A 21,245-nucleotide genomic window follows, 5' to 3' on the forward strand; every position below is an offset into this window, starting at 1 on the left:
TGTGCAAAAAAACAAACAAACAACAAAAAAAACATAGAATCTGACATAATCTTTCATTGCAAGTAACTTTCATTTTGAATTTTGGACATTATTCTTAAAAGAAAACAAAATAACTAATAAAAAGTTTGAAACACCAAAAGCAGCCCATATTAAAGTCATTTTTGTTATCCATGAACTTTTAAAATGTACTTTTTTTTTTCACAAAAAAGATTAGAAAAATCAAGAAGCTCTACTATGTTTTATTTATTTATTTTTAATATTCAAATGGCCAAATTCTGACTGAGGAAAGTTGAATGTGCTTGCCAGTTTGTTAATTGTCCAATAAATGACAATAGGCTACAGTTTGTTTTTTATTTTTTATTTAAAACTTTAGCAGACTCCTTTTTTTTCCTAATGATACATGATGTAACCTATTTTTTCATATTTCTAAATATTTAGCAAATGTTTTTGGTGCCTGGTAAAAGTGTGGTTATGATGACCACCCAACAAGCTAATCCAGATAAAAAATAGTGCTTAAAATGCAATATTTAAATATCATAATTAAATAGAAAATAAGGTGAATAACTGCACAAAGGTCCACTTTTTGAGAAAGAACCACCCCTTTCACCAGGCTGGCTACGGGCTAGAAGTTATTATTTTTTTATTATATGAAATGTGCATAATTCAATTAGCTTCAAGCAAGGAAAATTAGGCAAAGTGTGCACAAGTTAGGATTGGTGCCGAATGAGAAAAGCAAATGAATGGCAGTGTAGTTTTAGATAAATTGTAAAGAATAAATTTGTTTTTTAATGAATGACACTATAAATTCTGTTTTATATTTATAATGTCTGCTATTGTTCAAAAGCTCATAAAAGTGTTTACATTTATATGAGACATATTTTATACAGTATATGGCTCGTTTGAATGGTAAACTGCTAAAATATTGAGGTCAATGAAGACCGTTAAAAAGGGATAGTTCATGCAAAACTGAAAATATTGACTCTCCCTTAAGTGGTTCCAAATGTTTGAGATTTTTTTCTTCTGTTCTTCACAAAAGAAAATAGTTTGAAGAAAGACAAAAACCTGTAACCATTGACTCCTATGGTAAGAAATACAAATACTATGGAAGTTTTATTCAAAATATCTTCTTTTGTGTTATTTAATTTTATGTGCTACATAATTTTTGTTTTAGGTGAACTATCCCTTTAAGTGTTACCTTTCAGTATCTTTAAATCTATTTTTTATTATTCCTTTCTCCTAACACTTTTTAGTGTTTTTTTTAACCAAAAAATGACATTCTAATACACCCACTCTGCTCTATCTATATATAATTATATACATATAAATATATATTTCTTTATTAGTATTAGAATACCTGACACTTTACAGTACATATTCTTCTTTTCTGCTTTAATTAATTCTACTTTCCTCATTTGTAAGTCATTTCGGATACATAAATCTGCCCGATGATTCAATGGAAATGTAATGTCTGGAATTTAAATGGAAATTTATTATGTAGTAGATATAAAAAAGGTAGAAACTCCATAACTGTAAGCATTTCCAGTACGACATTAACACTCAAACATGCACGCACGCACGCACGCACACACACACACACGCACACACACACGCACACACACACACACACACACACACACACACAGAGCATAACATATGCCCACATTGACATAGTTTAACACAAATACACATAAACATGTCTGACACACTTGTGTGCAGTATAAATAAAGTACACCACGCACACACACAGTATGACACTTATATACCTTACCTGGGAAGGCGACTGGACTTTGAGTCATGAGTGTGTGGACGTCAGCGGGGGTTGTTCATGCTAAAAAAGCGCTATTGTTGTGCTGTTTTAATGAATGGTACGAGATTATGACCAGGGGAAAATCAGGTCAGCGCACTGCCTGTCGATTGTTAATTTCTTCCACTGGTATGTGCGTGTGTGCATGTGCTTCAAAGAGCAGAAAAAACGCCAGCGCTGCTGCCCTGTGAGCAGATTAACAGAACAAACCGTGTTCTGTGAAGACGGGTCTAATCAGCTCACAGAAACAAACAATGCAGATAAAACTCCTTAAAGCGGTCTGGGTTAACCCTAGTTTAGCCGAGAACTTTTAAGCCCTCGCCAATGGACACTTTCTGCTTTTAATCTAGTTTGAAGAAATAGAAAGCTTTCTGTGATGCCATTTTAACGGTTCATGAATGGGCTTTTTTAGAGGTTGTGCGATGAGAAAACAATCTGAATAACAGTTTAAAAGGAAAAGCTTAAGTTGACTGTTTAAGTAAAATAATGAATCAAAAGTTTCAGTGATCTGTTACTGTATGCTGTTGTTGGTTTACATTAGTTAATGGACTGACAAGCATAAATGTACAATGAGTGTTTATTTTTAACATTAGTTAAAAAAAATACAAGTGTTTGATTTGAGTTTGATTTAAGTCGTGCAGCACAGACACATTAAATAATATCAACAGAGACAATTTTGTGTCATTAATATACAGTGCTCAGCATAAATGAGTACACCCCATTTTGAAAATGAGTATTTTTATATATTTCTCAGTGAATATGGGTAATATATATTGATGTAATTGAAAAAAAAAACAGGTTTATTAAACAGATATATTTATTAAAATAATATTTTAGCCACAGAGTATCTTTAGAAATGGAAAGATAATACATTTAAATTGATGCAAAATAATGCAAAAAAATAAATCAATATACAAACTACAACTTATTTCATTATGTATATATTTTTTGTTTCTCTTGGTTTTTGCTATTTTTGACTATTTTATTTAATATTTTCCCCTAACACATAAATTTGGGCTACTAAATTTTGAACCTTTATCATAAGTTATTTTGTTAGATAAGCTCCAGATTTGGCTTCAGTACTGACTAATCTAATGTATATGCACAAATATAATATTGTAAAGCATCCTATAGAAAAAATTAGTTTAAATGAGAGATTTGTGGGGGGTGTACTCGTATATGCTGAGAACTATATTAATAAAGGCTGTAAATACCATCAACTAAGATTAATACATGTTTTAGTCTTCAATAGCAATGCACCAATAATTGACATTTGGGATTTTTTCTTTTTTGTTAAACTTCAAGTTAGGATGGAAAGCCGGCTATCATTATTTGTTTTTAACTTTAGACAAAAAAAGACTATTGTATTAATTGATTTAATGTATTTCTGAAAATAACTTTGGGGTGTTAGGATTAAACATATAATAAAAAATGCTGAACTGCTCTTTTGAATACAATTAGTGCCATTTTGTATTTATAATCGATATAAAATAAATGAAACTGAAATGATCTAATTTTTTAGATTAGTAAAATATTTAATTTCTTAATGGACCTTTTCACATTTTCGGGTTTCTCAGTAGCAGAAGTCGTCTTAGTTAAGTAAACTTAGAGCACAGTGAAAGGGAGAGTACAGCAAACATTAAAAAAAAATCCTATTTACTGAAATAATAAATAAAAACTTCACCATGATGTTATAAAGACTTTCAGAAAAAGAAATAGTGTGAGACTGATAACAGCAGCCAGAAGAGAGAACAACATCAAATTTATTGTTGCATTATAAATGCCTCACATAAGCGGTCATTCGTTTTTTGTAATTTGATGAAAAGATGATATAATACATATATAAATACTTATAAATGTACATATGTTTTTAAAGCAATCTAAATATTAACAACTTTTTAAGATGCTTAAAAATGCTTTTTAAGATGCTTAAAAAAGGATTTAAGATGCTGATGACTGTTAAACTCGTCATAACAGTCTTGTGAAAAAGGTCCATTAGTTTTGATCTCAGTACAGTGACAGTCAAAAAAAAAAGCTAATTATTTAATTATTTAATTTTAATTTTGCATACTGCAATATCGTACCTATATATACTACCTATAAATTCATCTTTAAACACAAAATAGTTCCACACAATAGATTTGTGTTTGGACAACATGAAGGAGTTACATTTAGATTATTAGTTTTTACAAATTTAAGTGGATTGAACATTAAACAATTAAGTTGTCCTCCCAAAAACCTGAATCTGCCAGACTTAAGTACTAATGATGACTTTCTTATGCACGTTTATTTGCAGAATGATCGCTACACCGTCGGTGGTAAAGACAATTTTGATAATTTGACAGACCTCGTGGAGCATTTCAAGCGTGTTGGTATTGAGGAGTTGTCTGGCACAATGGTTTACCTCAAACAGGTAAAGTACACTGCTATTGTTTTTTTGTCTCCCCCAATGATCATGTTTAATATCTAAAAGGTCAAGCAGCTAATCAGCTTCTGGGATTAATGCAAGACACTGCAGACAAAAAGATTTTTTTCATGCACCTGACATTAGTTGGTTTTTTTTGTGATATTTTTTTTTCAGTTTAACAGAAAGAAATGATCCTAGATTAACTTTTATGCATTTAATTTATTGCACTTTATCAATTTGTTTCTGTAGATTTCATTTACAATACATATACAATACATTTTTCTCATAAAAACTATATTTTTACATAAAATATATGTATTTTCTATGCTCATACATAAAATGTCTGATTATATGCAGCATTTTATGGCACCAAAAATGTAAATATGTAAAAAAATATATATAAAAATGTGGCTGTTCGAAGTATTAACCGAATTACAGAGTGATAAATAGAGATAACCCAAAAAAGTCTTTGACCCAAACATGAATGAAACAAATTAAAAATGGAATAATGTTTGAACCAGATTTCATCTGTTTCTTACATTTTTTGTACTAGGAATGTTTGCAAATTAGATAAATGATGCCCAATTTGTTCATTGAAATATGAGATTTAAAAAACTAGTGTTTTAGTCGTGATTAACCGCATCCTAAGTAAAAGTTTTTGACATAATTTAAGTGTGTGTAAATATATGTGTATATATATATATAATGCATACATATGTCAAAACAAGCTTTTATTTTGTGATGTGATTAATCGCAATCTTTGCCCAGCTCAAAGAAACCTTTAAAAATGTACAAATATTTAGCTATTCTTAATGCAATCATTCAACATTTGTTTTACCTTATTCACCAGCTGTTGTTTTACACCGCAGCTCTGTGGGAATTGACTTTGTTGTTTGGTCACATTGATTTCATTTTTTCCATACATTTTTTTTTTAGTTTAACTCTACAATACTCATGTAAAAACATGATTTCTGAAAACTGTTGCATTAATCATGTTTTTTTCTTTTTTTTTCAATTTAGTACTTAACGTAAAACATGAAAACATTTCTGAAAACTAAAAAGCTCCCGTTTGAGTATTTTCCATAAATTTCATAAAAAAATTGTTTGTTTTTCATAATTTTTTTGCATATTTTTTTGCATTTCTTTCCCATTTAATACTCAATGTAAAGTCATGATTTCTGAAAACTAAAAAGCTCCCGTTTGAGTATTTTCCATAAATCATGTATTTTTTCATAATTTGTTTTTGCATTGTTTCAATTAAATACTCAACATAAAGACATGATTTCTGAAAACTAAAAAGCTCCAGTTTGAGGACACATCATGTTTTTTCATAATTGTTTTTTTCAATTTTTTATATAATAATATATAATAATTGTTTTATTTTATATATAAATTTTTTGTGTAATTATTTTATATTTTATTTATTTATTTATTTGTGTAATTATTTCAGTTTACATTTATTTGTGTTTGTGTGATTATTTTAATTTATATTTTATAATTTTTTTTGTAATATATTTTTAGTTTACATTTTATTTTATTTATTTACTTATTTATTTGTGTGTGTAATTTAAAAAAATATTTAATTTATTTGTTTGTGTAAATTTTTAAATAATTTATTTTGCATTTTTTCAATTTAATACTCAAAGTAAAATCATGATTTCAGAAAAAAGTGTCAGTTTGAGTGTTTTCCATACATGTTTTTTTTTAATAAATGTTTTTTTTGCATTTTTTTACTCAACATAAAAACATGATTTTTGAACACTAAAAGCTTCAGTTTGAGTATTTTCCATTAATCATGTTTTTTTCATAATTTTTTTTGCATATTTTAAATGTAATACTCAGCATAAATACATGATTTTTGAACACTAAAAAATTCTTAACACTTAACAGTTTAAGTGTTTTCTATTAATCGTTTTTTTTTTTATTATCTTTTTTCAATTCAATCCTCAAAGTAAAAATTTAGCATCTCTAAAATTGAATCTCAATTTGAATCACATGTATTTTCCTCAACTGTACTCCTTCAATGCACAACATAAAAACAAAAAATGTTGTGATTAATCTTCAACCTTCTGTCGTCTCTCTGTCTCTGTGTGGATATCCTCTTTGTTTTCTGCAGCCCTATTACTCGACGAGGCTGAACGCAGCTGATATTCAGAGCAGAGTAAATCAGCTCGACCAGACCTCAGAGAAAGAGAAGATGGACGGGGCCGATAAAAAAATTAAAGCCGGCTTCTGGGAAGAGTTTGATGTGAGTGACGTGTTTAAAGGTCATTCTCCACCTGCCGTATAGATGAAGCACACCTTCTTCATTCAGATGCATTTGGTTTGCTCATTCATTTAGAAAAGGGACGGGTTTATGATGTTCAAGCATGTTTATGAGAAACAAACAGTTGATGATTTCTTCTTGTTTATCAAAAATTAATTATTAGAGTTTAAGTCTTTGGAAAAAAGAAACATAACAAGCTCCATTTCTTTAATTTTTTTCCATGACACATTTTGGAAAGTTTTCTTTTATGGAAAGTTTATCTTAGTTACACCTTTAATACTTAATTTTGAGTTAAAATAGAGTCAGTTATAATAGAGCATACTTAATACGTGTCTGGACCACTTATAATAATAATAATAATAATAATAATAATAATAATATTAGAATTATTAAAAATATAAGAAATAATAATCATAATAATATTAGTAATAATAAAAAAATAATAATATCACAATAATATGATAATAATAATAAAAACAACAATAATAATAGTAATAATAAAATTAATAATAATATAAGAAATAATAATCATAATAATATTAGTAATAATAAAAAAATAATAATATAACAATAATATGATAATAATAATAAAAACAACAACAATAATAATAGTAATAATAAAATTAATAATAATATAAGAAATAATAATCATAATATAATAATAATATAAAAATATATAATATCACAATAATGTAATAATAATGATAATAATGATAATAAAAACAATAATAATAATATTAGAATTAAGAATAATATAAGAAATAATAATAATTTAAAAAATAATATCACAATAATATAATAATAATAATAATAATATAAACAATATAACAACAACAATATAAAGATAATATTAAAATGATAATAATATAACAAGAATAATAATAATAATATAACAATATAATAATAATTATGATAGAACAATAAAATAATATAATAAAAAGCACGTTTACCTCACAGCAAGAAGGTTGCTGGTTCGAACCTCGGCTGGGTCAGTAGGCATTTCTGCAGCATGTGGAGTTTGCATGTTGTCCCCATGTTCGCGTTGGTTTCCTCCGGGTGCTCCAGTTTCCCCCACAGTCCAAAGACATGCGGTATAGACGAATTGGGTAAGCTAAATTGTCCGTAGTGTATGTGTGTGAATGAGAGTGTACGGATGTTTCCCAGTGATGGGTTGCAGCTGGAAGGGCATCCGCTGCGTAAAACATATGCTGGATAAGTTGGCGGTTCATTCCGCTGTGGTGACCACAGATTAATAAAAGGACTAAGCCAAAAATGAATGAATGAATTAATAATAATAATACTACTACTACTACTACTACTACTAATAATAATAATAATAATAATAATATAAGAAATAATAAAAATAATTTGAGCTAAACAAACAGACATCATTGTCAGATTATATTGCGGATTGAAAATAAATTCTCCATAATGTTATATATTAATAATGTTAAAGCTAAACACTATTGAAGATTTCAGCCCTGACCAATGACTGTAACCAGGAAATAAACTGATCCAAATAGAATAATCAAACCAAATCAAGTACGTACTTTTATTCTGGTTCTTTAAAGGTTTTTAATAGTCTTCACACTTCTGTCTTTAGTCTGTGCATGGACACAACAGAGGCTCTGTTTTCCACTGAGCTTAATCCATTTTTGCCTTTAACCCAGTTTCGGTTTTACCGAAGCAGCCAAAGCATTTTATTAGATAAATTTCTTTGAATTTGTTTAATAGATATTTATTTTATTTTTAATCATCTATTTGTTTGTGTAAGTATTTTATTTTATATTTCATTTATTTATTTGTTTGTTTGTGTAATTATTTTATTTTATATTTTATTTTTTTATTTGCGTAATTATTTTATTTTAGATATAATTTATTTATTTATTTATTTATTTATTTATTTATTTATTTATTTTTGTGTTTATGTCGTTATATTAAATGAAATTAAATTTATTTTTAATTTAATTTCATTTAATTTCATTTTCGACAGAATCACCTAAAGTCATAGGCATTTGTTTTGTTGCCGCCAGTTCACCTTATTTTGAGTCTTGAAGACAAAGACATTCAATGGATTTTCTCTACAGTCATTTTTATGTACTGTATAGGATGCTAAAACTAATTCGATCAACTGTTTCTATAATTAGTTTGTTTGTACTGAACAGTTGATCTCTGGTCGTAGTAAGGTTAGACCACAGGAGCCAAACGGTCGTTCAGAGCCACTGTCAACTAGCTCTCGACAGGATGTGGTCACGTGTACTTTCTGTCTTTATTTCTCTCACTCTCTTGGCTATTTTTGAGCTATAAATCTGTTGTTCTACTTGCAGGCGTTGCAGAAGCTGGAAACGAAGGTGACGAAGAGCAGAGATGAAGGAATGAGACCAGAAAACAAAAGCAAAAACAGATACAAGAACATCCTTCCCTGTAAGCATAGACTATTATCCTCACACTGTAGTATTTTTTGGTTTGAAGTTTGTTTATACACTTCATTAAATATGTCTACTCAATATTTTGGTTAGGGTTAGGATAAGGGTTACGTTTTGGGATGGTTGAATGGAATTATTCATAATTTATTGTTATTTTTAAAGCAATTGACGTGTGACACTGAAACTAAATATAGTTAGATAATAAATATAAAGTATATATTATTTATTTTTTATTGCTGTTTTTAAGATATATTTATTAACTTTTATTAATTAATGAATTAATTTATTTTGACATGGATATCCAAATGCAATTTTTTAAGTGTTTTAGCATTCTCAACACCTCTCCACAGAAGGCTTGACTTAAATAAAAATAAAATAGATACATATACACTGTATAAACATTAAAACATATAATTCAATATAATTCTTTACATAAAATTGCTATAAGGCAAAAGCAAAGGTGGCATGATCAACAAACTAATAATAAACTATTTGTGTAAACACTGTTGTTTTGATTTTAATCACTTTTTAAGTGCACTACTAAAAACATCTGTGTTACTTTCTAACTTTAGGCTGACAGGTTTATCATCCCACAATTTGATTCCCTTAACAGAGAAAACAGATTGATCAAAAGAGGTCTTACACTTTGGAACAAGATAGTCGCCATTAGCAGTTGCTTGTGTGACTCTGTGAGTGGTTTGAGGCCTACTGATTAGATCTAAAAACACCATTGGAACATGATTATTTAAACATTTAAACACAATTTTAGATATTTAAGTTTTATAAAACTATCAGAACTAAGAAGGTTATGTGTACATAAAACCTCACAATGATGCCACTGCATAGGCTTTAAGTCCATAATTTTAATAGCTTGTTTATATATTGAATCAATAGGCTTCAATGTGGTTAAAGAGGTTTGTGACCATAATGTAATACAATGACAAGTGTGAGAATATCATTGTATGCATGGATAATTTTGCAGTTAGATATGTTAAAAATGTGTTATTATGATGTACATTAATATACAATTTTTTTAGTATAAAAATAAAATATAAATTACATAAATTTGTAATTTATTTATATATATATATATCAATAATTGTATAAGTATTTATCATTAATATTATACATTTATAAATAATAATAATCATAATAATTTATTTTTATATAGCACCTTTGAAACGTAATTTTTAAAACGCTTTACACTTTAAAAAATACAAATATAGCGGAAAGAAATTGTTACGCAGAGTATAAAAATATTTAATTTTATCTTTAATTTCTTTAAAGATAAATAATTTCTTCTTTTTTTCAGTTGATGAAACTCGGGTTATCCTGGAGAACGCAGATCCCAATGTTGTCGGCTCTGATTACATCAATGCCAACTATGTTATAGTAGGTCCATCAGATAAATCATATTCATTGTACATTTCTCAAATGTTCAGCTTGAATGTGTCTTTGAATCATTCTCTTTTTCCCTTCTCTCTGTTTCCGTATGCCAACAGAACAAACTAATGGTTATGAACCCCCAGAAAACTTACATTGCTTGTCAAGGCTGCCTCGCAACAACTGTGGACGATTTCTGGCAAATGATGTGGCAGGAAGATTCACGAGTAATCGTCATGACAACTAGAGAAGTTGAAAAAGGACGGGTTAGTAGTTGTTTATAATTCATATTTCAGAATTGATTTGACAAATGTATTATACAGAAAAGACTTCACAGTTACTGTTGCATTTCTGGATTTGAGTACAATTGAGTTTGAGTGAGTAAAAAGTTCATAATTGTGTTTTATTAATGATAGTGTGCTTTCAAAACTTTAAATTAGAACGTTGGCATTAAGTGCACTTATTTGCAGAAAATGATAATAGCTCCATATGCTGTTTTTTCAGACATTACTTTTATGGAAAAGAATCTGCATATTTGACATGTTTATATGTTAGGGCTGCACAATATATAATTTCAGCATTAATATCACAATGTCAAAAAAGTATTTTTGACAAAAGTCTTGTCGCCTATCCAAGTTTTAGGAACAACAAATAATAACTGGACTTCTAGTTGATCATTTGGTATCAGAAGTGGCTTATATGAAAGACAAAGGCCTCTAGATGCCGCTTATTTTACCAAAATAAAATCTGATCATGCCTTGATTTTTAATTCTTTAATTAGGACAGTAAGGTTTGACTTTGCTTAGACAAAAGTCTTGTCACTTAACAGAAATACTGTCCAGTATACAATATAAAGTCATGGTGCAGTGGAAAAAGAGTTAACATTGTGTTTGACTCCCATGAGCTTGGACGACTGCATCCATACATCTTTGCAATGACTCAAATAACTTATTATTAAAGTCATCTGGAATGGCAAAGAAAGCGTTCTTTAGGACGCACAGAGTTCATCAAGATTCTTTGGATTCATCTTCAATGCCTCCTCCTCCATCTTTCCCCATACGTGCTCAATAATGTTCATGTCTGGTGACTGGCCTGGCCAATCCCGGAGCACATTCTTTGCGTTCAACAGATGATTCATCAGAGAAAACTACCTTTTGCCAAATGATCAATTAGAAGTCAAGTTATTATTAGTTGCTCTTACAATTGGGATCGACAACAAGACTTTTGTCACAAAGAATCTCAAGATATGCAATGTTGAGTTAAAAAGGAGCTACAGAACATGTTATTTGTAGAGTTGTTGCTAAGTTTAACCATAATAGAGTGAGGGTTTATCATGTGCATGTGTTTTTAAGGCCTGTGACTGAGCATTTAAAGAGAGTTAAAAAAAATTTGGGCACAAAAAAACTATGATGTTTGAGGCCTAATAACTATTAATTGCATTTAATTATTTATACAATTTATGCAAAAATTTATGTTTTTGTCTTGTTTCTAGTCCAAATATCTACATTTCAAAGCAAAAACAAGATTATTTTACTTATCCTAATAGCAGATCTTAATTGTATTTAAATTTTAATTTACTTAATTGTAATTTAAAAGTCAGGGTAAACCCCCCCCCCCCCCCCCCCCCCCCCCCCCCCCCCCTCCCTCCCCCAATGTTTTATTCAGTAACACCTTTTGGGTTACACTTTATTTGAAGTTGTCCTTGTCACAGTGTAACTATTCATTGAACTACCTAGTAATATTAAATAATTACATATACTCACTATATAATTAGGGTTAGGATAAGGGTTAGATTTAGTTGCATGTATTTATACATAATTAATTGTAATTACTATGTGGAACATGTGACGAGCACCTTCTTTTCAGAAACTTCCCTGTTAAATAAGTAGAAAAGCTCCTGACATCAAATTTGCGGTTGTATTTTTCCTCTGCAGAATAAGTGTGTGCCATACTGGCCGACTACTGAGGGAGAGTCGAAGAAAGTAGGCAAATATGTGGTGAAGTTATTGTCTGAAATGGATGCTGCTGATTATAAAGTCAGGGTGGTGGAGCTCACAGCTCCGCATCGGGTAAGAAATGAGTTTTTTTTTCAATGTGTCTTTGCAAATATTCACACAAGAGCACACAGCACATTTCTGCTCACACCTGTGCCCCAGATATTCGCTCTGTTTGTCATTGTTTCCAGTGCATTTCATACTGCCATCTTGATTCCAGTCGAACAAAACAGCACGAAAAAGTGCATTTTCTGTTAGTAACCATACTAAAATCATAAAATAAAATCATCTATGTTACTTAAAATAAACGTTTGTTGACTGAGATAAAAAAAACATTATTTTAAGTTTGCTGCCAACAAAAACATACAAAAATGTATATAAATGATACTCAATTCTCGAGTTGTTTTGGGGACAACTTGTTTTATGTTCAATTCATATAAAATTGTAAAAACTAATAGGTTAGCTTAATTCCTTTGCGTTGCCCAAACACAAATTGCTTGTGTGGAACCTAGCATTTTTAACTGTTGGTCAAAGGCAAGATGTCACACTTTAATGTCCACATCAAATTTACAAAAGTGCTTTTATATGCATAGAAAGCAAATTAAAGTGTCTAATGCGTTACATATCTGGAAAATAAAATGTCAAAATATAGGTAAAATAATGTCACTTTCATTTCATGAAACTTGTGCAAAAACGAAACAACAAACTGATTCTGTCCAGTACTGTCAGCTTAGTCAATTTGATTCATTTTGAATAATTAAAAACGTTTTGCTGACAACTGGGTAAAATGGAAAAAAATGGAGAAGTACAATGATCCTTAAATAGAAACATTTTGTCATTAATCGTTTCTCGTTGTAAAAGTGCCTGATAATATTTTATGGTTTTTAAAATATTGTTAGACTGAATAATACTTTGGTGGGTGACTTTTGTAAAATTATGGTATTTTCTGGACTTTTCTATCTATCTATCTATCTATCTATCTATCTATCTGTCTGTCTGTCTGTCTGTCTGTCTGTCTGTCTGTCTATCTGTCTATCTATCTATCTATCTATCTCTCTCTCTCTCTCTCTCTCTCTCTCTCTCTCTCTCTCTCTCTCTCTCTCTCTCTCTCTATCAAAATTATTAGCCCCCCCGTTTAATTTTTTTTTTCCCCAATTTTGGTTTAACAGAGAGATTTTTTTTTTCAACACATTTTTAAACATAATAGTTTTAATAACTCATTTCTAATAACTGATTTATTGTATCTTTGCCATGATGACAGTAAATGATATTTGAGTAGATATTTTTCAAGACACTTCTATACAGCTTAAAGTGACATTTAAAGGCTTCACTGGGCTAATTAGGTTAACTAGGCAGGGCAGGTTAGGATAATTAGGCAAGTTACTGTATAACGATGGTTTGTTTTGTAGACTATCAAAAAATATATAGCTTAAAGGCGCATATATATATATATATATATATATATATATATATATATATATATATATATATATATATATATATATATATATATTAAAATAATAATTAGTAAAAAGTAGAAGAAATAAAAAAATATGAACTCTCCAGAATCTCAAAAATGCCAGAATTACAGATTAATGACATTTCAACTTATGTATATACATTGAAGAGATGTCAAATATATTTAAGAGTACCACTGATGATATATAATAATTCACTTTCTTCATGTAGACTCTTTATTTTTCTGATTGCAGAATGAGGCTCCCCGAAACATTTGGCACTACCAATATCTGAGCTGGCCGGATCATGGTGTCCCGCAGGAGCCTGGTGGAGTGTTGAGCTTTCTGGGGCAGGTCAACATGAAACAGCAGGAACTGCGCTCATCTGCACCCATGGTCATTCATTGCAGGTACTTCCATAACTGCATCTTCCACAGGGGGTCTTCATGAGGACAACACAGGGAAGCAATTGAAATGTCCATGAAGTACAGTATATACAAGTTAGAATTATTAGCCCCCCATACTAAAAATAATACTACCTGCATTTAATAAATTTGTAATTCCACGCCAAGTAAAAAAACTTTAGAAAATAAATATGAATAAAACTGAATGTACTGTTGTATGTACCGTAAGTGGAGATTTATGACTCAGCACAGGTCAAAAAATATCTAAAACACAGCCTTTAAAATATTTACTGTAATTGAAATCTATATACAAATTGCTAAAATGTTGGCCCAAAATCTGAAAATGGACCGCTTCATGAGAAAACAGCTTCCTGAGTTTTTGCCTGTCGCACCTCACCTTAACAATTTACTTAACACTGAAAGCAGATCCTGTGAGCGAATAATGCATGCTGAAAACCTTGAGCAGGAAGGTTTAAACAGCAGTTACACCACTCGGCATGTTGTAATCAGAGTACATGCTTGAACTTTTTCTGACCTCTCATTTCCCACTTCAACTTATCAATTAATCGCTTGTTTATTGTTTAGTATGAACATGTGCCGTGGATCATTTAGGGTCTCATGAACTCTAGCAGCTGGAGGAGATCACGTTTTTTTTGTTTTTTGAATGGCCCCGTTTATAATGCATATTGTTTTAAAGCAGCTTTACAGTAAATGCATGTTTTTACTTAACAGTTGAACGTGATTGTCAGAGTAACGCTCATATTGCAGAAATCTAGATTTGTAGGATAATCTAAATCATGCATTAACGTAATGACGGTATTTCAGCAGACACAGAGAGCCAAATCATGATTGTTATTTAAGGAAATGATTCTGTTTTGGCAGTGCTGGTATTGGACGAACTGGAACCATTGTGGTGATTGACATGCTGATAGACTCCATTGATGCTAAAGGTGAGTATATAGGGTTTGTTTTACCTTATTTTTACTGTGTAAAAGTGGTTTTGTGTGAGAGGTTGTGAAAGTCAACAGGCTGCTATCCCAGAAGGTTAAAGGTTAAATCCCCAGCTAAAGCTATATATTAGCCATTCTGAGAAACACTTTTTAATTCCTTTCAATTCAGGATTGCTTGTATAGAGCTTTTCACAATAACCATCGTTCCAAAGCAGTGACGCAACAAAGTTGAGAATCCTTCAACTTTATGTAAATAAAGAGTGTCTTTCTTGAGCGACAGCCCATAGGAGCACCAGTAGAGCTCACGTGATCCTCTCTCAGCTTGCTCAGAGGCTGTTTGTGTTCATGCTGTATATACCTACAAAGACCTGCGTTTGAAGCAGGTCGCCACCCACAGTGTGAATGAGGCCTTAGTCCCATTAGTCCCTGTCACCACAGTGGAATGACCCGCCAATTACAATTACTGGTATAGGTTTTATGCAGCGTATGCCCTTCCAGCCACAATCCAGCATTGAGAGTACACTAACTCATGAACCCCCAGTGCTGGAAACTCCCATACACTCTCCCGTTCACACACGTACATACACTGTGGTCAATTTAGTTTCATCAATTCTCACCTATCCAGCATGTCTTGGGACTGTGGAGGAAACATTAGCACCCACGCAGAAATGCCTACTGGGGTCTGTTCTTTGTACGTGGATTTATTTAGTTTAAGTTTTAAAAATAAATAAATAAAACTTTTGCAGTCTGCACTCCGAAATGAAAGAACAAAAACAGTCACAAGATGGTTCTCCCCAAGGGGATCAAAGAGAATATTTATTAATATGGACTTTTAGATACAAAAGCGTACCATTTTTAAGGTACTTACCAGCTTTAGTTCAAATTGTGTATGATAATAGACATGCACAATATTCAACAGTTTTTTTTATTTTTTAAAGGAGTAATAACTTATGCAGTCATGCATGTGTTTTGACAGCTAATATGATGGTGATTTGATGCTTCGCTAAATTTGCAGACACCTTTGGCGATATCAAAATGCTTTTCTGATGCAAAATTAGGTTAAAAAGCCAGTTATTCCTTACACCGATTAAGAAACTTGAATAGCTACAATAATAAAGAAAATTCACTCTAAAAGTAAAACTAAATAAATTGCTAAATACTCTTGACACATGAAAGTGTAAAGCTTGCAGCCCACACCAAAGGTGGAAAGTTATTGCATTTCGTATTTAACAAACCGTTTACTACGAATTTTATGTAATTTTGCTCACATGGATAATTGAATATTAATCAGATGATGTCATTACGCTGCTGTGCCGTCAGCCAATCGCTGCATTGCTAATCATGATTTCGAGGATCGATAGATCTTTCCTTCACAGCACACACAGTGATCTCAGATCAATTCATCCAGACATTTTAATCTGATTCGCGAACTTGTTTGAGGAACCAAATTAGCCAGAGAGCAGTTATTAGGATTAAAAGATCCAGGATCTGCCAAATCATCTTAGATAATTTAAGCGAGGTCTGAAGAATGGACCCCTGGACCTGCCGGGACTCAAACCATAGAACTTCTTGCTTTGATGCAACTGTGCTAACCACTCAACCACTGTCCAAATGCAGTTACACTGTTTTGACAAATCAAAGCACAATATGAAAATCTCAAACCCTACTTATCCATAAAAAGTATTTAAACCCAATCTGACAAGAGTGAACTCAAGCTTAGTTAGAGGTTTACAATGCTCGCATTCATCTCAAAACATGAATGGATATTGCCACGGAAAACTCATTTCAGATCAGCAGATGAAAAATGATAATCTGATCACAGCTCGGCTCAGCTGGAGACTCATTCCCATGCATCATTTTTATTGCAACTTAGGCTAAAATGCTTTAATCAATATGATTGCACTGCATTAATCCTGAAAATGCCATCAGGCGGTATGTTTGGCTGATGTGCTTCCTTTCCAAATGGTCCAGGGATTTTGACATAAATCAGAACAGTGGGTCTTATAATCTTCTGATAGGCTTACTTCTAGTTGTTACAACCACATGAACACCTCAGGGTGGGATTTCATCTCAATTCATGGATCAAACACATTTTGAAGATGTCATCTGTTTCAGGTCTGGACTGCGACATCGACATTCAGAAGTGTATTATGATGGTTCGAGATCAGCGGTCCGGCATGGTGCAAACCGAAGCTCAGTACAAGTTCATCTACTTGGCTGTGCTGCAGTACATTGAGTCCACTAAAGTCACACGAAGGGCCATCATGGTAAGAGAAACATGAGGGGAATAAAGGGTTATTGAGCATATTTAGCATGGGGTCATTAAGAAATATTTCTGTTCTGCAAGAAGCATTAAAATAATCAAAGTTCTTTAAACAAATCTTGATGTATTATGGTTTCTATAAATATAATAGGCTGCACAACTGATTTCTCCATTGAGTTTAATAATAAATGTTTACTGAGCAGCAAATCAACCTATTGGAAGGATTTTGGTGATCATGTGACTGCATTTAAAATGTTTTCAAATATAAAATAGTCCTTTTATATTCCAGTGATATTATATTATGCTACTATTACTGTTATTCCTACCGACTCCAAACCTTTTAATGGTGTTTAATTATTCTGTGCATTAGAATGATTCATATTATGGCTGCACAATATATCGTTTCAGCGTCGAGGTCACAATATGTTCATCCGAAATAGTCACATCGCATAGATGCTAAGCTTGAGTTGATATTATATCTAAACAAGAGTCAGAATTTGCATGTTTTTAAGCCCTGAGAGAGATTAATGTATTCAGGGACCAGACATTTCACCAACTGGAAGTTTAATAAAGCATGCATGTTATTGAGATATTGGCTAATTATTAGTACTTATAAACTATGTATTCTGCATGATCTTATTCTACATTGCTAACCTAATAGCTAAACTAAATATTAATAAGGAGCAAATGAGAAGTTTATTGAAGCAAAAGTCATAGTTAATGTTTTGCTAATAGAGAGAATTGAACCTTAAAATAAATTGTGACTAAATTATTTCCTAATAGGGCTATTTAATTATTTGGTGTAATTGTTTAGATACAGTATATCGGAACATATATCACAGAATAATAAAATATTTCAATGTACGATTTTTCCTATATCATGCAGTTCTAATTTATACAGTTAAAGTCAGAATTATAAGCCCCCCTGTTTGTTTTTTTCCACAACTTCTGTTTAACGGAGAGATTTTTTTTTCAACACATTTCTAAACATAATAGTTTTAATAACTCATTTCTAATAACTGATTTCTTTTATCTTTGCCATGATGACAGTGAATAATATTTTACTAGCTATTTTTCAAGACACTTCTATACAGCTTAAAGTGACATTTAAAGGCTTAACTAGGTTAATTAGGTTAACTAGGCAGGTTAGGGTAATTAGGCAAGTTATTGTATAACGATGGTTTCATCTGTAGACTATCGAAAAAATATAACTTAAAGGGGCTAATAATTCTGACTTCAACTCTACATGATTTAATTTCTGAACAAATAAAATAATTACTATGATACATGTTTAGCATGATTTAAAGAAGACACCCTTGTAAAACATCATTCATTGTAATAATAAATGACCAAAACATTTGTTCTCAAAACCGTTCCCATGATATAGCAAAGTCAACATTGTTAAAAAAGAAAGATAAGACTGATTTCCAGTTGTGTGTCTGTCTGTCATCGGTTTTGTTTAGTATTGCTATTGATTTTATTTTGACTTTCTGTTACAGGAAACTGAAACCGAATATGGAAACCTCACGATTCAGTCCAAACACCCGAAGGCCAGTCGCAAAGCTTCCTCGAAGTGAGTATAAATCTCGGAATCGAGCTTGAAGTGCATCTCCACAATCGTCCAGAAACATTCCTCTCGCGTCTCCTTATCTCCAGCAAACTGATGACCAGTTGAGCAGGCGGTTCAAAGATCTCTCAGTCACACGCTCGTTCTGCTTACACAAGCGTTTTGAAAGCCCGTTGTGCAATATCCCATTGAGAGAGAAAGAGAAGGATTGAGTTTTACCTCAGATCCCGTATTGTTTCAGCTCCACGTTGCTCTAATCACCTTGAGTTCAACTAATGACTGGCTTAGGACAGTTCATATTGTAGTTCAAGCTGTTGACAGAAACATTAAAACTGTTGTAGACAGAAAATAATATATTAATGAATATTAGATCAAGTCCAACAGCATTTAAATGATGTTACCATACAAGCATTGTACTCATTATCGGTTTTAGTATAATTTAATAACTATTGTTCTTTTTTTAAGTCATTTCTCATGTTCTTTTGTCTTTTAATTAGGGACTGAGCACCAACGGTGTGTAGGCCATATTGGAATTGCTCCATTTCTTCTTCTTCTTCTTCTCCTTTTCTAGAATGAATCGCACTTTTGAGGGTCTAAACATGCCCGAAAACTCATAATAAGTTTGCACACACATCAAAAGTGGTGAAAATTTACGTTTGTTATAGGTTTCGGAAGTGGGCGTGGCAAAATTGCTCAACAGCGCCACCTATGCACATTTGACTTGAATTGAGTGGCCCCCAAGCTACGTTTCATGCACATGTACGAAAATTGGCACACACGTCAAACATGCCAATATCTACAAAAAGCGAAATCTCAAACCCAACTGGAGGTCACATATTTTTAACTTCCTCTGCCGAAAAAGTGCAGTTTTTGCCATTTCCATGTGTTGTATTTTAACGAACTCCTCTTAGGGATTTTATCAGGTCAACACCTAAATTGGGTATTGTTATCTAAAGGCCTTGGCGATGTTAAATTGCGGAGATCTTTTTTCGTCCAAGGGGTTGCATGTGGCGGACTGACGAAGTTCAGCGTATCGCCATGGAGGAGGAAGTACTTACAACTCAGCCACACAATGTCCGATCTGCCTGAAAATTCACGTTTCATGAGATTCCTCTCCTGAAGACATCTACATACAAATATTAGGTTATAGTCATAGCGCCACCTGCTGACAAAAGGAAGTTTGGCAGAAATCTGTGAATTTGGCAGTTTTTTTAATATATATATCAGCTTAAATTATTATTGTTCACTATTCTCTGTCATCCTAAGGCCACCGGATGGTGGTGAGCCCGGGTGCGAGGTCCCTTTCATCGCTGCTTGTTTCCTTTTGTTTTTGTTGTCTTTAATGATTCTAGCTTTACTTTTGAATTTTTTTTTTATTAATTATTATACAAATTAAAACATTTTTAAATCGGGAAAAAAAAAAAAAAAAAAATTATAATAATATATATATACATATTTGTTTTTAAATGTCTTTATTTTTTATTTAAAATTTTGTTTGATATATTATAATAATAATAATTACTCTAGATTAGCGACTAACCAGTTATATTCTTTTTTTTTCAGAAAAAATGATGATGTTTATGAGAATCTGGGTGCAAAGGGAAAGAAAGACGTCAAAAAGCAGAAATCTGAAGAGAAGAAGGGTGGTGGATCTGTTAGGAAACGATAAAAATAACAGAAAAAAGATTCAATTAAATTGCGCTTCTTTGTTGTACAGCTTATTTTAAAGTACGTTTTCAGGTGTTTTACAGTCAAACTGTTTAAAAAGAAAACTGAGCCAAGGCTTTTACAAAGATTACCAAACAAATCTGCCTGTTTTAGTGTGTTTGTTAATTTTTATATATTTAGTATCAAAAAGTGTTAAGTAAAAAAAAAAGATTGTAATCATAATAAAACATCCATTTGTTCTCAGCTTTAATAAAAGTCCTTTCCAGAGTTCTCCCTGGCCTTTCTCTTTATTTGCTGTAATAAAATAGAGGTGTGTTTGCATAGAAAGTTAAATTTTCTGGGATGTTATTGTAAGGCTGAATGGAAAGACTGGTGTCCTGGAGAGATGATATGCACAGACTCTGGCCTGAAGCCAGTGAGAGGGAACCTCTCATTCACATACACATCGGGGTCAAACATAGCCCTTGATCACTGGACCCCATATAGCACTGACCCCAGTTAACACCGAGGCACAGCAGGAGAAACATTAGGAGAAATGAAAGAGCGTTACAGAGCACCACATGAGCAACAGAACAATGAATACAGATTTAGACTTTTTAGATTTTTCTGCTTTTACTGACAGATTATATATTTATTTTTTGACTTCAGTCTTGATC

The 21,245-nt window shown here is 31.6% G+C and overlaps 1 protein-coding gene across 1 annotated transcript in view; it reads left to right on the plus strand.

The window, feature by feature from the left end:
• ptpn6 (protein tyrosine phosphatase non-receptor type 6) overlaps nucleotides 1–20,856 on the plus strand; it is a 37,041-nt gene extending 16,185 nt beyond the window's left edge. The window contains 11 exon segments of the mRNA XM_056475821.1: nucleotides 4,101–4,217; nucleotides 6,328–6,459; nucleotides 8,805–8,901; nucleotides 10,216–10,295; nucleotides 10,406–10,552; nucleotides 12,221–12,355; nucleotides 13,993–14,147; nucleotides 15,024–15,091; nucleotides 17,207–17,358; nucleotides 18,854–18,927; nucleotides 20,485–20,856. Coding sequence (XP_056331796.1) covers nucleotides 4,101–4,217; nucleotides 6,328–6,459; nucleotides 8,805–8,901; nucleotides 10,216–10,295; nucleotides 10,406–10,552; nucleotides 12,221–12,355; nucleotides 13,993–14,147; nucleotides 15,024–15,091; nucleotides 17,207–17,358; nucleotides 18,854–18,927; nucleotides 20,485–20,590 — 1,263 coding nt within the window. The 3' untranslated portion in view covers nucleotides 20,591–20,856.
• The last annotated feature ends 389 nt before the right edge of the window (nucleotides 20,857–21,245 follow it).

The sequence above is a fragment of the Danio aesculapii genome, chromosome 16, assembly GCF_903798145.1.
Source record: "Danio aesculapii chromosome 16, fDanAes4.1, whole genome shotgun sequence".
NCBI lineage: Eukaryota > Metazoa > Chordata > Actinopteri > Cypriniformes > Danionidae > Danio > Danio aesculapii.